This window comes from Rhipicephalus microplus, chromosome X, assembly GCF_043290135.1.
Source record: "Rhipicephalus microplus isolate Deutch F79 chromosome X, USDA_Rmic, whole genome shotgun sequence".
Classification (NCBI taxonomy): Eukaryota; Metazoa; Arthropoda; class Arachnida; order Ixodida; family Ixodidae; genus Rhipicephalus; species Rhipicephalus microplus.
The window spans coordinates 217,408,074-217,426,591 of record NC_134710.1 but is presented as its reverse complement, the minus strand read 5'-3'; the positions used below and the strand labels follow the sequence as shown (position 1 = coordinate 217,426,591).

The 18,518-nt window shown below is 45.7% G+C and overlaps 1 protein-coding gene across 2 annotated transcripts; it reads right to left on the bottom strand.

Moving 5' to 3' along the window:
* Nucleotides 1-8,828: 8,828 nt before the first annotated feature.
* LOC142775978 (lysosomal phospholipase A and acyltransferase-like) lies at nucleotides 8,829-18,106 on the bottom strand. Of its 2 annotated transcripts, XM_075878650.1 has the most exons (4): nucleotides 17,434-18,106; nucleotides 16,193-16,420; nucleotides 14,725-15,019; nucleotides 8,829-11,112 (listed from the first exon to the last, which is right to left on the bottom strand). In XM_075878650.1, the coding sequence occupies exons 2-4, from the start codon at nucleotides 16,350-16,352 to the stop codon at nucleotides 10,890-10,892; spliced, it is 678 nt and encodes a 225-aa protein (XP_075734765.1). In that variant the 5' UTR covers nucleotides 16,353-16,420; nucleotides 17,434-18,106; the 3' UTR covers nucleotides 8,829-10,889. The 2 variants fall into 2 exon arrangements, with proteins under 2 accessions (XP_075734765.1, XP_075734764.1); XM_075878649.1 differs by having other exon boundaries at nucleotides 16,193-18,106.
* Nucleotides 18,107-18,518: the final 412 nt, after the last annotated feature.

Here is an 18,518-nt window from a genome sequence, read left to right as displayed (position 1 = left end):
AGGCACGTCGCAGTAAAATGTAGTCAGAAAAAGCGGCAGGTGGTTTGAGATGCGCAAGTTCACATCTTATTCTTTGCACGTTCTGAGTGATGCTTATCTCTTTCTTAAACTGTAAATATCGTCTGTATCACTGTGATGGTTACGGACGTTCGTCACTATGTTTGTTTATAGCGGACGAGAAAGGATTAACATGAGCAATTTAAGCGAACAAAAGAAGCTTAATATTGTACACTAGAGAAGGAAGTGGCAGGAGAAAATAACACTATATATATCCAACCCTATACGCCAAGCATCACGCAACATGTACGAGAGTCATACCGCCATTAATCTGCGCAGAGTTCGCGGCTACGCTAACTCAGTGTCCAGCGCGTATAGTTCTCGGTTCGCAAGCAGAAATCGCTGTCTCACAGTTTGGGTCCCCGTCGTCCCGACATGATGCGGTCGTCGACGTGCGCGAGAGCAAAGGTGGCACGGCTGGAACGGCTGACGGCACACGGATGCGCTATTGTGTGCAGCGCCGTTGAGTCGGACGTCGCGGCTAACCCACCAGTCAGGGTCACAACTCCTGAGGTCCAGGATCAGGCCACGGCTCACGAGGACCACACCCAGTAGGCCTCGCCCACGAACCATTTATTGTAATGAAAATATTATTCTTTATCGGTGCCAAGGTTCGTCACGCTTGTTTTGCGTGTCGTGCGAGGAGAAATGGACTTTGAGACGACGCGGTAACAACACACGCGACGTTTATGACAGAGCACGAAAGAAAAACATAAAACACAGAACCAGAAAAGCCGTGAAGCCCATTAAGTAACAAAACTGCCTGATCGAATAAGAAAACTACAGAACGCGAGTTCAAGGGTGAAAGTTCCATAACCTCACGATGAGATAGGGGGCCCAAAGAACGCCGAGGTGCAGGGCAGGAGGCGGCGACAGGCGATCGGAAGCGGGGTGCGTCTCGATGTGTGACGCTATGGTGACGATGACGCTCTGTGGAGTGGTGGCGTGGGTACGACTACGGAGCCGTCAACCCGCATCGGAGACGCGATGCCCCATGCGGGGAATGGCCAGCCCGTCCAGCGAAGAGCGTGCGCCGAGACGCGATGCTCGGCGCAACCGTGACCACTAGCCATGTCACGTTCATCGCTATGCCGAACGGCTGACCATGAAGACGCCTCGCCGAGATCCGCGATGCCCTCGGCAAGGAAAAGAACAGCAGGCCAGGCCGCGCCCCGAGATGCAGTACTCGTGCCGGCAACGTCACCCCAGCTGGTACTTGGACGGCAGTGGCGTGGACAGCCGCGTTCCGTGGCCGGAACCTGGATCGCCTACGTCCGACGCTTCGGCCCGCTGTCTGCCACTGCTTCGGCTCGTCCCCAGCCACAAAGCTAACCGCCACGTAATGGTCACACGTGGCCTAATCGTGGTAGGTCACCTCTATGGGCCACCAGAGGTCATCAGCTGATTGGCTGACCTCACGCGCACAGTTGGCTCGAAATCACACGTGCCTTGCCCCGCACTTCCGTCGTTGTCGTCGTTTTTCTCAAATCCTCGTAATCACTATACTGGTTCATGCATGTTGACAGTGTTTCAATAAAGCCATGCGTAAACTTTGGTCGTTACGACGAAAACTTCACGAAGCCACCCCGGAAGCTAAAACAATGGCGTATAAAATGACTATTCTTCCAGTACTGACCTACGCAAGTCATCTATGGGAACCATACACCAAAAAAAATGCACTAAAATGTGAGCGTATACAAAACAGAGCCTTACGGTTCATCTTGAACTCCTATTCCAGAACTCAGTCTATTAGTGAGCTTAGAGACAGAGCCGGTTTAATGACGGTGAAACGAAAAATGCAACATAATCGACTGATATTCTTTTTTCAGATACTCAATGGAGACTAGAAAGTTCACCTAAAGGAACACATCGCACTACAGCCATTTACCACATCCAGAACAAAACACTCGAAACATATCACACCACTTAGCTACAGAAAGAAATTTTCAAGTATTCGTTTTTGGTTCGGAGCATCGATGACTGGAATCAATTACCTCAATACATAGTCGAACATTGTGATTTACAAAGGTTCGAAAAGGCTTTGTCAGAAGATTTCTAACCAAATTGATTGTTCCTTGTCGGTTGAATATGTTCAATGTACTATATCAATATGTTCAATATGTTCTATATCACTTCAAACCTTTTTTTCTCTTTTTGGTGACGTGTACGAGATATATTTGAACTTGTATCTTTTATCCGTGACCTATGCGGGATGTATTCTGATGTAGTGTTGCATTTTTGTTTTGGTTATCTCCGTATAGTGTGCATCTTGAGCATACAGTGTGAAACTTGTTTCCACATATGATTTTGTACGTGCCAGATACGTAACCCCAACTCCTGTCTTGGCCTTTGGGCTGACAGTATGAATAAATAATAAATAAAAAATATACCATACTATATATGTATCTGCTAAATCACGTATCAATACCGTCAACATTTTTTCTTCGCTAGCTATCACTTCCTTCTACGTTCTGAAACTTGAGAGCCCGCATCCCGCGCCTCTAAACAAGCGCCGTGAAACCAATGAACGTATATACACACACGTTTAAAGCAAGCTGCCGTGGGCTCTTGAGTAATCTTTCATGTCGAGGACTACCACCACACCAACGTTGGGCTCCAGCAAAAACCTGGCCCGACGGACAACTGCGCTTGTTGACCCCGGTCCGGCGAAAAATTGGCCGGGAGACCCGAGCAAAGCCTTGCCTAAGCTTTGCAGATTGGCCACGAACGCCTCAATAAATCCAATGTCTCATCCGGCCAAGGAATTAGGCTGCCTTTAACTAGTAATAATCACCACCTGTGTTGCGCGGCTTTCCTCTTTTGACCTCACGCGCCCGGTGGACATGTCACTACTGGCTTACGCGATATCAGCGTGACACGGCAGCATCGCAACGGACGTAAGATGTGCGGGAATTTCAAGAAAGGAAGCGCAAACAAGTAAGAAAACTACTATTATTGTGAGACAGAAAAGCGCTCCGAAAGGTGCGACTTTTTTTTTGTCACTTGAAAATCGGCGTTTATTGCTATTATAGTTAGGCGCGTGCTATAGTTGTAGTTTACAAATGACAACTTGCTAAATAGTGAGCGTCGTCTTCTGCGCAATGGTAGAACTATAAAGTTTGGTTGCAAAACAAGATTTACGGCTGCTGTCGGGCATAAGTGATCGCTTTACGGCCAGCTGACTTGTGCATACTGGGGCCTGGAGATGCGTGGCTCTTCACCTGCCGCTTCTCTCTCTCTCTTTCTCTCTCTCTCTCTCTCACTCTCTCTGTCTGTCTGTCTCTGTCTCTCTCTCTCTCTCTCACACACACACACATACAGCGTTTTTGTTCCTATCAAATAACAAGACATCCAGATAAGCATCTTTGGTTGCAGAATGCCTTTATAATAATACGTTTATGCATCTGAACGGACAGTATTTGAGCATATGTGCACGTAGCACCATCTCTCATCGGCAACAGCGGTTACCTGGCGTAACTGAATGGGAAGTAGGCGAAAAAAAAATCTGCAGAAAAGGCTAGTTACCAAAACTGACTCCGAGTATATGCAGCGGAAACCTACTGGAACATTCCAGTGAGATTGCAGTGTCACGCTACAAACCACGTAGCTTCCAAGAGTGTTTATTATTTACAATGGGGCCCATTCGTTTTCGATGGGCGTTGTTCAAGTGTCCTGGAAAGTCAGAGGCTTTGCAGTGTGATACTGCAATTTTATCAGAACGCTCCAGTGGGGCTCTGCCACATATAACCAGAGCTCGTCTTTGATGGCTAACTTTTTTTCGTCAGATGTGCTTTTCTTTTGCCTACTTTCCATTCACTTACGGTTGGACGCCATTGCTGCCACCGAAAGATGCCGCCATACACAGATGTCCCCAAATCCTAGTAATGCTTTCGTGCGAGCAGAATATTTTCCCTAATTATTCAATGCATTATCGGCAATTACAGGTCAAGTTCGACCGACAAGTGAACAGTGTGAGAAACGCCCAGAAATTCATGGCGCGCCGGTCCATTATTCCTACACGCTTCAACACACAGATCCACGAAAAGCGGCTTTACGTCAGTGGCAAGTTTGATTGCTATTCAGCAACAGTAACCACATATTGCTTTTACAGAGAAAACTGTCAGCATCATGTTTCAACAAAAATGGCTACCTCAGGTGTACTTCCTAACAGTTAGTACCTCTCGAACATTCTAGTAGTTATCTAATTAATCTATAGAATTCTACGTCAATGGTTACAACTCTAGTAATAAATAACGTCACACTAGCGTTCCAGAGTTCCACTTTGATTCTGTAACTCTTCGTAGTATAAACAAACAACATCTCCAATTTACTTACGGATTAAGGCTATCCTGTGGTATGCCGGTGATACTACGCAAGATCATACCACAGCACTAACGACTCTACAGGCTCCACCCAGTACTTCAGGACTTTTCCAACGTCCACACGCAGCGTTGCTATGTAAACTGTACGTGACTCCTACCATATGCACGCTTGAACCGTGCTAAGGTGTCCCGAAATAGGTTCTTGTAATAGCCTTCTTGCTATTACAAGAAGCTTAGATAAAAGTAATATCGAAAACCGCCAGGGCTGCATGGAACGCGTAGCGCAGTCACAGTGGAAGAAAGCTGAAAGAGCGGTCTTTCAGAGCATTTTTTAACCACTTATGGTAACTCTTGCAAGCACACTTGCAGGGTAGCCACTACGCCATTAATTATATTTTTTGTGTATCCGGGAGGAAATCACACTGCCACCCTTCGTCATTCTTAGGAAAAGCGTGGTGCCCACTACGCACTACCTGCTATGCTACGCAAAGAATTTCGTCCATTTTTCTATGCTGTATACGTGACGAGAATGAGTTATTAAGACTGAAGCTTTTGTAATGCGTTAGAGTATTCGACAACCCACTCGTTACGCAATTCGCATTAAGTGGCACCTGATTGTTCCATTGCTGTTCTAAAACTATTACTCGTATTAACGCGATTCGTTTCTCGACACCAAGCCTGCCTAAGGCCAGTTTGAAACAGTTTCAAGCACCGGCAGGGCTCTTTGGTAAAATACTGGGCTAACATTCATGGGACCCGGGTTCAAATCCCACTGCATTTAGAGCTAACTTGTTTTTTTTTTCTCTTTTGATAGATAGTGGCTACGGACACTACCGGCGGCCGCGGACAACTACGGCGGACGCGACCCATGTAATTTCAGAACAGCTTTCACTGCAACTTACAACAAAGGGTGTCATTTTGGTCTCCATGTTATCATTAGGACACATGCACGTTTATCAATTGTCTCTTTATTCGAAGCAGCGTCAGATGTGAAATAAGCATTCATACCTGGTCGTGTAGTGGTATGGAAGCTCTTGGCATGATCAGCCTTTCACTTTACTTCTAAAATCCCGGCTGCGGCGGCTGCATTTCAGATGGAGGCGGAAATGTTGTATGCCCGTGTGCTCAGATTTGTGTGCACGTTAAAGAACCCCAGGTGGTCGAAATTTCCGGAGCCCTCCACTACGGCGTCTCTCATAATCAAGTGGTGGTTTTGGGACGTTAAACCCCACATATCAACTTTACTTCTAAACGCAAAAACTAAAATGAAATTACTGTAAGTCACCAGACGCTATAGCCAGAACAGCTGATTTTTTCTTTGATATTTTAACGACGGGGGTAGAATTTATTTTTAATCTCCGAGTATGAAGTGTTTTCCTCGCCAATTACGTATTCGTTTTATGGTACTATGCCTTTATATACCTGCTCGCGTATTGAGTAAAATATTTTGTGAGCACAGGTCTTTACTTGCGGCTTTTGTAGGGTAGCCAACTGGATGTCCTCCTGGTCAACCTTTCTGCCTTCTCCCTTAGTTCTTCCTTTCTTGCGAACTAACAAGTTTATATAATTCTCACGTATGCAGTAGCATGCATCTAGGGGCTGCTTCAGTCATTATCTTGTATGTATTATAAAACAGGTGGTTCTTTAGAGAGCTCGTATGGTCTGCTAATACAACGGTCAAAATGTTTGATTTGTCATTAAACGTTAACTCGAAACTTGAGCTAGATTTATTGCACACTTTGTCACCATGCAACTCCGGACTGTGAGAAATAAACAAACGTGGAACACGCAGTTCAGCTGTTTTTGTTTGACCACTATGTCAGTGAGGCGTCGGGCACACTTTTTAAGCCTATCTGATTATATTTCAAATCAAGGTCAATGATAGACATCATAAATTGTAAGCCAGAGATTCAAACGAATAAGCGTAACATTTAGTTTATTTAGTGATGAATCGCAGTTCAAGATACGACGGTAAACATATTTGTGCGTCTGCTCAGACACGTAAGTACCAGTCTTTATGAATTTAACTTCTTTCGGCTTCGAGTTGATGAGCCTCAAAAAACTCGTTCTGTAGGCGAACACTGCAGAAGACAAAGCCACCGTTCCCAGCGCTTCACGTGTACAACTTGTTGCGCTTGACCTGGTCACGATTCAGAACGCTCCGAACGAAACAGCAGGTTTAATAACAGCCGATTGATGGATGGGCATAAGCTGGGACACCTGTCGACCAATCACGTCGCATGCTCATGTTCGAGAACAGCTGGGCATACGCTGGGACACCTGTCGACCAATCATGTCGCGTGCTCAAGTTCGAGAACAGCTGGTTGACATATGGGCATAAACTGAAACACCAGTCAACCAGGCATGTGGCATACTTGCATTCGCGATCACTGCTTCGCACTGGTGGAGCAACTCGCAATGCCTGGACAAACCGATGTTCCAGGAGAGTACGCTCACGATCTGCAGCTCGACGAGTAGCCACCGAGGAATAGAGCATACCGATCAGCTCCCTGGTTGGGTTGCGGTTCATCCGGTCGTTGCGAAGCTTCATATGACATGGGTTGCAGCTCAGCCAGTGATCACACGCCGAATCAGAAAGTGGGATTGCCAGACGCCGGACTTGCACAGCTCCGCGAACTTGATGCACCATTGTCCCATGAACTTCAGTCGGTGGAAGAGCCGAGACGAGAGCCTGTGCTGAATTCTCGACAGCACATGAAACACTGGACCTTGCAGACAAGCCAAAGCCAATCATCCTGGACTGACTTCGCGAAGACCGAAGTTCATGACCCACGGGAATTCGTTGCATGTGGAGAGCTCCGCGAGGTGGAAGCAGACATTGACCGAGCTGCCCGTCACTCAAACATGGCTCGGAATGCTCCAACTGTAGTAGTTCAAGAAGAGCTAGCTTGCCGACATGCACATGCCAGAAAAACAGCGGGCCAGGTACGCTGTACATTTGCGCTGGCGGCCACCTCATGTCTTCGTCTTGTAAATCGTTATCTGAACGTGGCCATCGCCGCAGGTGCATCGACACTGGCCGTGGAACTTGACCGCGTCCACGGTGTATGCGACGAATGGTGAAATCGCTGGTATGGGGCCGAGTCGGAGATGCAATCCCACCTTGCGCGACTGTTGCAACGGTCACAGGCCACCAAACTAGACGAAATCTCTTCAAGTTACGTCGATCAGACCTATCCCTAAATATCTGCGTGTCACTAGCAGTGCAAGGAAGTGAGCGTGCCAGTGCCCGTGGGCGTTGCATGTGCACCACGCGCCTTTTTCTTCTTTATTTTGAACAGTACCATCGTAAATTATATCAAAATCCTGCATAAAATTTCACAAACTGACATTAAAAGAGATACCTGAAGAGGTCCCCTTGCACCCTGTAAATACGCTGCAGTGCAACTTCCATCCCGCTTATTGCAATATTCATCAAGCAGCGTGTTCACCACATGAACGAAGAGGTTGCAGCCCACTGTATGCGCAACTGCAGCTAACTTCAGCATCGCCATCTTGAAAGCTTGCGCAAAAATTTCAAGATGGATATGTTCCAACTAGGCCGAATCGCAGTTTTGCTTCAGCATAGCTAATGACAGTCTTACCTTGGTAGTGCTGACGACGTTCGTCAGTGTTGCAAATATTGCGGAAGGCATGAAGAACCCCGTTTACTGGGACCCCGTAAGCCGTGGAATGGGTTGCCCGTTTAGATGCATTTTTGTGCCGATTCGATGAAGAAACAGTGCAATAGTTAACCTTTTTTTGGGGTTTGCATGTCTAAACCCCTATTTGATTACGAGGCACGTCGTACACTATAGTTGGGGACTCAGAGATGGTGCAAGAATATTTAAAGGCAAAGCAACTTAAAGCCTAGGCTTGTCCAATGTGCATTTTTCGTTGTCTGACACCCCCTACGTAATGGCGATGACAAATAAGCGCTTTAGCATATGCAAGGTATTAGATGATGATAACGCTGCCATCACAACCCAACACAGCAAGCTACCCACTATACCTAATTTTTACGAAGATGACGCTGATGACAATTGAAAATAAGCGTGTTTTAGCCTACACATTTCCTTTCTGTTGAAGAAATAATCGTTTCCATGCTTCAGTCCTGCAATCGCATCTTCCACGAACTGTGCGTATTAGCATACAAGCTTACAGAACGCGAATATATATGAACCACGTGAATGCGATTGTACAGGCAGTACAATACAAGTGTATCAGAATGCTTTTTACTTATTCGAAATACTTCATATAGGTAGAATCAAGTGTCTCTCCAAGACAACATGTAAAGCCAACATGGAGCCTTCAACACATCAGGAAAATTTCAACTTCGCGAAATTGAGAGCCAAACAGTTTCTTTGGTCACGGGATGCGCCAAGGGCCGTTCCAGACGTAGAAGAACGCTAGAACGAGGATGAAAACACAGAAAAACACAGGGAAGCATAACGCGCTTTTTTATATATTTGTAGAGGCTGCATAGGGACCGTTTAAGATATTTTCCACAACAAAATAATTCTATTATGAAGGCTGTCTGCAAATATTTTCGGACACATATTTCTCGGAACATCCTGTATACTTCGTATTTGACAAAAAAAACTAAGCGGACTGTACTGGCATGCTGCCTGCGCTGTGGTCGGTTGGCCTTTTAAAGGGGTTTAAACCGATTTAGCATACCTAGGCGACTCGGGCTATGGAGACGCCGCAGTGGAGGGCTCCGGATGATTCTTTAATGCGCACTGAAGTCTCCACTGGGTTCTTTAATGCGCACTGAAGTCTCCAAGTACACTAGTCCGTATAACATGTCGCTTTCATCGAAATACGATCACCACGGCGGGGATCAAACACGCGTCTTCCGTGGGACGGCAGTAGAGCGTCATATATATATGGGCCTTCGTGGCGACCCACAGCGATGTTGATGCGACCGTATTGTGAAGACTGTCTTAAGATGCAGGATTCCTGTTGGCAAATAATAAGGAGAAGTACCATGGACATATTCACGAAGACTTCTCGTGTTCGTTTTTGTTCCTGTGGAGGTTAAATAATTTTAATATGTTACAACAAACATACGGCTCACAATTAAAGCAAATGGTATTTTGTGCAACTGCGGCTTTAGACAGGATATATAGATGCAGGTCTTTTTCTGCGAAGAAGAAATAGTTTCAAATAAGTTGTTGTATTCGCAAAGAATGTGTTAGCCTACATTTTTACAAATGTCTTACAATACTTCAGGTGATTCACTTACAGATGGCTTTTCTTCTTGTGTAGACATACAGAATGCTGTAAACGCAGTATCCTAGAATAAGTTGAGATCCGGAAAGGCAGCCTTCAAGACCTCACATTTGAAGCATCACATACATTCACCTACGCGTACTGCACGACTAGTCGTCTCAGGCAAATATATAAACGCTTTTCACGTGAGCACTGCAGCTGCGCAAAAACGCGACACAAATTCATTGGCAGCAATGCATGATACTCAAGTGTGCGGTTTTTGTTTTTAACACGTACATTTTCGATTGAGAAAAGGTTCGCACATCACTACATTTCTGAGTAAAATATTACAGTTTGTAATAAAGGCAAGTGCTGATTTTCTCTTCGCAGTATACGCTGTAAATCACATGGCGTTAAGCGACCGACTTGGGAGCTTTTTGTAGAAGTACATGACATTCGTGTAAATATATAAGGACTCCGAAATTGTCACACTTTATATTAGTTCTTTCAGAACGTTTTTAACACTCGTCCATTTACGTTGAATAATACGTTGATGTGCTTTTGAAGCGAGACGGCATGCTCGTTTCACAGGTTTTATGAGCGCAAGAAGGGCCAGGCCCGTGCGTGGTAAGACGAAGCCACGTCAGGTGGTGATCAGAAACACAACATACGTGCAGAACGGTTTCCCCTGTTCATATGCGGTTAGGTGAAATTCACACATTTCGACAAAGGATGACATAAATAACTGATGCGACACCCCCCGTTATTCATCGAGCTGCTACAGCACGAACAACCCACCACACACGTCATGGCCGTTGCGCGTCTTCACGTCCAAGAAGCATCGAAATGTTTTCCACAAGTCCACGCGAATGGCACCGGTGCCATGCCCCACGCGTGTACGTATAAGCTGACCAGAGCACAAGCCACTCCACATTGTCCACGGTGTGACCGAAAGTGATGTCCTTCATGGGACTTGGCAAAGCACAAGGAAAGCAAAAAAAAATAAAAGGTCAAAAAAAGAACGAGGGAGAAGAGGGGCCACACGTGAATATAGCCATGAACAGTCGATCACAAAACGAGTCTTCCGCGAGGCGGTTGTCAAAGCGTATACCGCGTAGCTCGGACAAGATGAAATGAAATCTTGTGACAGACACCACTGGACATGACTGCGCTCCCTCTCGCTTCCAAAATGAGTTTAGAAATTGAAATGACGCAGTGACACCATGACCGTACAACCGAACACTGGCTCGCAAAGCTCCGTTGCCATGCTTCGAGTTGGGGCCCCACTCGATTGCGTCAGTGTCCCACAGCGAGCGTCTTGATGTAGTCGATGACAGTTTTGTCGTAGAGTATGCTCATGTGTTCAACGTTGTCGAGAGTCTTCTCGTAGACGGCTTGTTTCTGGCCACTCTGGAAGCGCAAACAGCCCCGCAGGCTGCGAATGTTCACTGTGCCGTCACCGTCGCCGAACACAACCTCGGGCTGAATGTCCGGAAAACCAGGCTTGTGGTACTCGATCCTGCGCATGCGTGAATTACAGTGTCATCATCGGCAACCCTAGGCTCATATGTCTTATTATATATGAACCGCGTCTAATTCTTACCGTGATATGTGTGACATTACCTAGACCACGTACTTCAAAGAAACTCTGCGGTTGTATCGCCAGTCGTAAGATCTATCTTTGGATCAGCTGAGATTTTTTACATGAGCTCAGTGGTTCTAAATAACGCTGAAGTTTTGAGAAAATGTATTGTCGCCGTGAACGCTCGTATGCTGCAAATAAAAGAGGCTGTGTAAGTTATCAACGCAACAAACAACTGTATTTAGAACACGAAGTCATTTTTTAGAATCTCAGTACTCTCTGTCTTATCTGAATTCTTCGCAAACTGTTCCCTGCGCACTAAGAAAGTATATTTCTTTAAGAATACAATACCAATCAGCCCAAGTAGTCACCATTTTTCAGAAGTCAGTTCTATTCAGACTGACTAAAAAACTACGCGAGAGTTGGCAGAAAACAGTAATCTTCAAATTCCATTCATTACATGTTTTCACTCCAACCACTTACATTATAAAGTATACACAGTGATTTTCATTAGATGCTTTAACAACGAAGCTGCTCAAGGCAACCGCAATTTGTGTGGCCTATCACGTGTGTCACTGAAACTGTTTGTATCCCACTACTCCCCACCGGTTCACTCAAAATGCAGTTAGAAGAGAATGGCGCCCCCGAAGAGATTGGAGCCTTACGACGGCCTGCCCTCAGCTCTAAGAGTTGAGAACACTTCATTCCAGCGCGAGTCTCTGGAGTTCGGACATCTGTGTCGTGTCTGTGACTGTCTGGTTTAACTCGGACCTCTCTGTGCAGATAATTGACGCAAAAAGAACGTAACATCACCTAGCTACCACCTAGCAACGGCCTAGAAACAACCTTGTAACCACCTGCATCACCCATAGCTGAAGCCTGCATCGAAACAACCTAGAAGAAGTCAGATTATTCCTCACAATCATCCAGTTCACTATGTCGAGCCTTGTGCGGCTTAGTGCAAGCTTCACCAGGTTTCTCTCTCTCTCTCTCTCTCCTGAATTTGAAGCTTATCAAAATACTAGGCCTTGAGTCATAATGATTGCCGAAGTAATAAGAATCATTAATTTACAAGTTCAATAAGACAATATTTGTCGCGCTCATTCCTTAGCTTCATATTCAGTTGGACTGATATAGCGTACCGCTAGGGCAAGTTGCGAGCTGCCTCACAGCCATATTTGCGGTGACCCAGAGTACGCAAAACCGGCAGGGAGAGAGACTACGTAACCCTTCGAGCCTGCTAGAGAGACCAGATTTATTTGTAGTCAGAGCTTTTGATCCCGAGTCCGGTTCGCTTAAATGTTATCGCTGTATTTCCTGGCTATCTGACACACATAAGAAAACCCTTGGTGAGCTGTGGCAGTTTGGGAGGAATCGTACTATTCTGTAAATGATTACTTTCCCACTCATACATCTACTTTTACCTGAATGGATATTGGCAGAATGAAGTAGAGTGGCGCAGGAGCCAAAATATATTTTGGCGAAATTTTTGTGGCACCAAAGTGTGTTACTTTTGGAGTAATAAAACCCTGTTTTGGTGCAGGTTACGGGAAAAAAACATCCACTGTTTATCACGAAAGACCGAGTTTGGAGCAGCATCAAAAAGAAGACTTGCATTACAAATATGTATGTAGAACCGTTCAACATCCCCTAAATCATTCAGAGTAAACATGAGTGCCGCTATTTCAATAAAAGTAATATTTTCAACCACCCCACTGAACAAAGACAAAGTGAACATTAGCATATGGCGCGCCTGTCAAATCTTTTGACAGGCTCTACGGAATTTAAGTGTGGATCTGCCATGCTAGCAACCTTGAAATTCAGGATATTCGTAAAACTGAGGATTGAAGGGATGGGGGGGGGAGGCGAAAAAAAACTGATCCGCAGATTTAGTACTAATAATTTTTGGGGTTTAACGTGCCAAACCACCATGTGATTATGATAAATGTCGTGGTAGAGGGCTCCGGAAACTTCAACCACCTGTGGTTCTTTGACATGCACCTAAATCGGAGCATACGGGCCTCAAGCACTTTTCTATCCAACGATAATGTGGTCGCCAAAGCCGGGATTCAATCCCGCAAGCTGTGAGTCAGCAGCACTTGGTGCACAGTTATGCTTGTTATTTAAGCTGCAGAAAAGTCATACACACATCCAAATATTTGCCAAGAATTTTTTAGATGTCAGCGATAATACTAGTTCTCACAGTTACGCGGCTTATACAAGCACGAGTAATTGAACAAAATACGTTAAACCACGCCTTGTACTAACCCCCTTGAAATCATAATACGCTTTTCCGCAGGAATCTTTCGGCAAAGGTGGCTTAAGCTACATTCTGCGCGGATTAAATCAGGGCCAAACATTGTTTTTCTAACTAGTACAGCCCCCCCCCCCTTTTTTTTTTCGTCATTTCGCGGTGGGGTTAAGTTTATAGGTATCACTTCTCGGCTCACTTGAGGGCGCATTCAAGCACATAAAGCAACAACGACGCACGCCAGTAGGCACAGCGATGGCACCATATATCTATCGCCGGGACGACGCAACCTCAAGACCGAAATATGTTTTATGACCGTTGCTGCGGCGACCAACATGGTCGCCAGAAAAGCCTGCGCTTGCAGCATGTCGAGTTTGTTCACGCGCGGAAAACCCGACAAGCGCTTCCAGCTTCCCTTCAAAACATGCCATAGCTGCCTTCGCCGACTAGGAAATTAATACTTTCGGGAAAGCATTGGTAGGTGCGGCAACGCATTTTTGTCTTCAAATTGCGTCGTCCCACCGATAAGTGTCCGCTGCAATTAGCGGACCTATGGGCGCGCGGCGTTGTTACTATATGGTTTATCAGGTTTTTATAGTGTCCCGACAGCTTGGTTTAGGGTTAGGGTCTGCGCGCTTGGACCGACTGATGACACGAACTGCAGACGGTCAAGTAGGCCTCTATTTCTCACCGAAACTGGCGCAACTGAAAAACAATATTTGAGGCTAGTCGGGAATGTTGGCGCAGCGTGGCGCAATTTGTGCAAATTTCGTGGTTGCTTGATGCGAAAATGCAGAATTGTATAAAATCAGCACCATTGGCGCAGCTGTTGCACCCCTAAAATTAATAATTCACCGAGTACGTACTTTCGCTTCCTTTAAGTAATTCAATTGGACATTAGACATTTCTAGCTTGCAGTCTGCTATGTGTTATGACTTCTTATGCAGCAGGCTTTTCGAGCTTTCAGGCAATTTGTTAACTGGCAAACCTATTCTTCAGAACTATTCTAATAAATATATTCTAGGTAACTTTGTATGTTCTGGTATAGACTTAATTCGCAATAATATTTATGAAGGCTTCATTCGCGAAATCTTGATACGGTTCTATTCCGTTTAAGTCCTATTTTCGGAGCTTTATATTTATCTCTCCCGTTTATTTTCCACCTATGTTTATTACTGACAATAATTCGGAATATCTGATTCTTCAATTGTTCCATTCAATCATTTCCCTCTTTTAGTATTATCAAAAGTTTCACTTAGCCTAGACATCTCCCTGCAGCTCATTTCAGCGTGTCATACCTCTCAATGGTGCTGACGTTTCGGCCGTGCAGACAATGGATCTCGACGCCTGGCGCCGTGGTGTCGAGCATGAACGACCTCGTGTCCTTATACATTTCGTAACCATCCGTGAAGCCGATGTCCTTGAAGAAGGCTTCGTAGTCTGCCAAGCCGTAACTCCGGTTCAGCGTCTTCACCAAAACCTCAGATTCGTTCCAGTAAAGATGGTTGGGCATCATGTAGGCCAAGCTGGGTGTGGACCGCTGCTCGGGTCGCACCGACAGTGGGTTGATCACCACCACGCCCAGATTCTCACCTGCGTGTCAATAACACCGTTGAACCTGACGTCTCTGAGTGCTTAATCCTTTACGTGAGAAAGCGGCATGGTCAAAACTTCATGCGTTGTGTGTGTGTGTGTGTGTGTGTGTGGGTGAGCAGCGGTTTCTGTTATAGAGTGATTCGCTACTCTAATGAAGTGTTCTTTGGACGGGACAAAGCAGTCGCCAGTGATACCACATGCTCGCAACTGATAACACAGCTTTCACTGCACTAGCTGAATTCGAGTTTGTATATTCCTTATACGCGCAGAAACAACGCTAAAAAGTAACCGTCATTTCTTAGGCAGAGAGGGGGGGTGCCCGTCTTTCTTTCTTTCTCTTTCTCTCTTCAAATATTATATATATATATATATATATATATATATATATATATATATATATATATATATATATATATATATATATATATATATATATATATATATATATATATATATATATTTGAAGAGAGAAAGAGAAAGTGACGCCCGCCCCCTCCCTAAATACAAAAAGTCTCCGCATATGCTCCCTTCGCTATGCAGGGTTAACGTAACGGGTCAAAATAGAGACTTTGCATACAAAAAACTGTACAGAAATACCAAAATTAGGTTTTACACATCTCTCAATACAGACCACGGCAGAATTAACAGCGAAGTGCGCGCCTCTTCGTCTGCCGTTCATTTATCATGGCTACAAAACACGTGGCTTCAATTTTCCGTGAGTTTAAATGTAAGTGATGACCTCGACAAGTGAGGTTGGACAGTTCTCAAAATTGCTGAATGTATTCGAAAACATAGCTTCCAATTTTATAATGAATAATAAAATCCCGTATTTAGCGTTTTCATGCCATGCAAAGAGCTACATTGTAAGAAAGCTGCTTAGTCACTGAAGATCGCAACGGTATCGGAAAAAATGCTCATTATGCCCACACGGCAATTATCGCGTATTTTGAACGCAGCCTAGACATTACAGAAGCTTGCCTCCGAGGAACATAAAGCTAAATATGAAACTACAATTTCTTTGGAATAAATAGTCGACGTCGTGAATTGTTCCCTACCTATAGTGTCCCTACTCGAGCTTCGCTGTATACATATACCATTTACTTCTGTTGGCCTTAATATATGACCGTACAGCAGCTACGAAAGTAGAGAAACAAGCATTTCGAGACTCACCAGAGGCATAGGCCTTGAGCGCCTTCACAGCACCGCCCCCTGCTCCTCCGAGGGTCACCATCGCCCGAACATATTTGTCTTTCCAGGGCTGAGGTTGACGGCTAAAGAAGTAGCGTAGGTTTGGGCATCCCATACTATGGCATACCATGATAACAGACATGTTCCCGTTGCTGGAGTACGAATCCTCTATGAGCGCGTGCAGTTGCTTGAAGTAGCCATCCAATTCATCTGCGAAATATAAAAAGGAGAAAGTTGTAGTTCAGCGCTGCAAGTGAGGCGACAGTACTTCAGACGCAAGAATTCTGTTGGAACAAACTTGAATTAAGTTTAAATGAATGAGTGAAGGAAACGTGAATGAAGGCACGTCGCAGTAAAATGTAGCCAGAAAAAGCGGCAGGTGATTCGAGATGCGCAAGTTGGCATCTTATTCTTTGCACGTTCTGAGTGATGCTTATCTCTTTCTTAAACTGTAAATATCGTCTGTATCACTGTGGTGGTTACGGACGTTCGTCACTATGTTTGTTTATAGCGGACGAGAAAGGATTAACATGAGCAATTTAAGCGAACAAAAGAAGCTTCATATTGTACCCTAGAGAAGGAAGTGGCTGGAGAAAATAAAACTATATATATTCAACCCTATACGCCAAGCATCACACAACATGCACAAGAGTCAGACCGCCATTAATATGCGCAGAGTTCGTGGCTACGCTAACTCAGTGTCCAGCGCGTATAGTTCTCGGTTCGTACGCGTAAGAAGAAACCGCCGTCTCACAGTTTGGGTCCCCGTCGTCCCGACATGATGCGGTCGTCGACGTGCGCGAGGGCAAAGGTGGCACGGCTGGAACGGCTGACGGCACACGGATGCGCTACCGTGTGCAGCGCCGTTGAGTCGGACGTCGCGGCTAACCCAGCAGTCAGGGTCGCAACTCCTGAGGTCCAGGATCAGGCCACGGCTCACGAGGACCACACCCGGTAGGCCTCGCCCACGAACCATTTATTGTAATGAAAATATTATTCTTTATCGGTGCCAAAGTTCGTCACGCTTGTTTTGCGTGTCGTGCGAGGAGAAATGGACTGAGACGACGCGGTAACAACACACGCGACGTTTATGACAGAGCACGAAAGAAAAACATAGAACACAGAACCAGAAAAACCGTGAAGCCCAATAAGTAACAAAACTGTCTGATCGAATAAGAAAACTACAGAACGCGAGTTCAAGGCGGAAAGTTCCAAAACCTCACGATGAGATAGGGGGCCCGACGAACGCCGAGGTGCAGGGCAGGAAGCGGCGACAGGCGATCGGAAGCGGGGTGCGTCTCGATGTGTGACGCTATGGGGACGATGACGCTTGGGGGAGTGGTGGCGTGGGTACGACTACGGAGCAGTCAACCCGCATCGGAGACGCGACGCTCCACGCGGGGAATGGCCAGCCCGTCCAGCGAAGAGCGTGCGCCGAGACGCGATGCTCGGCGCAACCGTGACCATTAGCCAGGCCACGTCCATCGCTGTGCCGAACGGCTGACCACGAAGACGCCTCGCCGAGATCCGCGATGCCCTCGGCAAGGAAAAGAACAGCAGGCCAGGCCGCGCCCCGAGATGCAGTACTCGTGCCGGCAACGTAACCCCAGCTGGTAGTTGGACGGCAGTAGCGTGGACAGCCGCGTTCCCCGGCCGGAACCTGGATCGCCTGCGTCCGACGCTTCGGCCCGCTGTCTGCGCTGCTTCGGCTCGTCCCCAGCCACAAAGCTTACCGCCACGTAATGGTCACACGTGGCCCAATCGTGGTACGCCACCTCTATGGGCCACCACTGGTCATCAGCTGATTGGCTGACCTCACGCACACAGTTGACTCGAAATCACACGCGCCTTGCCCCGAATTTCCGTCGTTGTCATCATTTTTCTCCAATCCTTACAATCACTATACTGGTTCATGCATGTTGACAGTGTTTGCAATAAAACCATGCGTAAACTTTGGTCGTTATCACGAAAACTTCACGATGCCACCCTGGAAGCTAAAATATATATATATATATATATATATATATATATATATATATATATATATATATATATATATATATATATATATATAATGGCGTATAAAATGACTATTCTTCCAGTACTGACCTACGCAAGTCATCTATGGGAACCATACACCAAACAAATGCACTAAAATGTGAGCGTATACAAAACAAAGCCTTACGGTTCATCTTCAACTCCTATTCCAGAACTCAGTCTATTAGTGAGCTTAGAGACAGAGCCGGTTTAATGACGGTGAAACAAAAAATGCAACATAATCGACTGATATTCTTTTTTCAGATACTCA

Bases quoted from the DNA above. Each gene is read 5' to 3' on its own strand.
- LOC142775978 (XM_075878649.1), bottom strand. From the start codon at position 16,352: ATGTCTGTTATCATGGTATGCCATAGTATGGGATGCCCAAACCTACGC. The intron at 15,020-16,192 runs GTGAGTCTCGAA...ATTGACACGCAG, and splicing joins GCTCAAGGCCTATGCCTCTG to GTGAGAATCTGGGCGTGGTG. The intron at 11,113-14,724 runs GTATGACACGCT...ACGCATGCGCAG, and splicing joins AACGTCAGCACCATTGAGAG to GATCGAGTACCACAAGCCTG.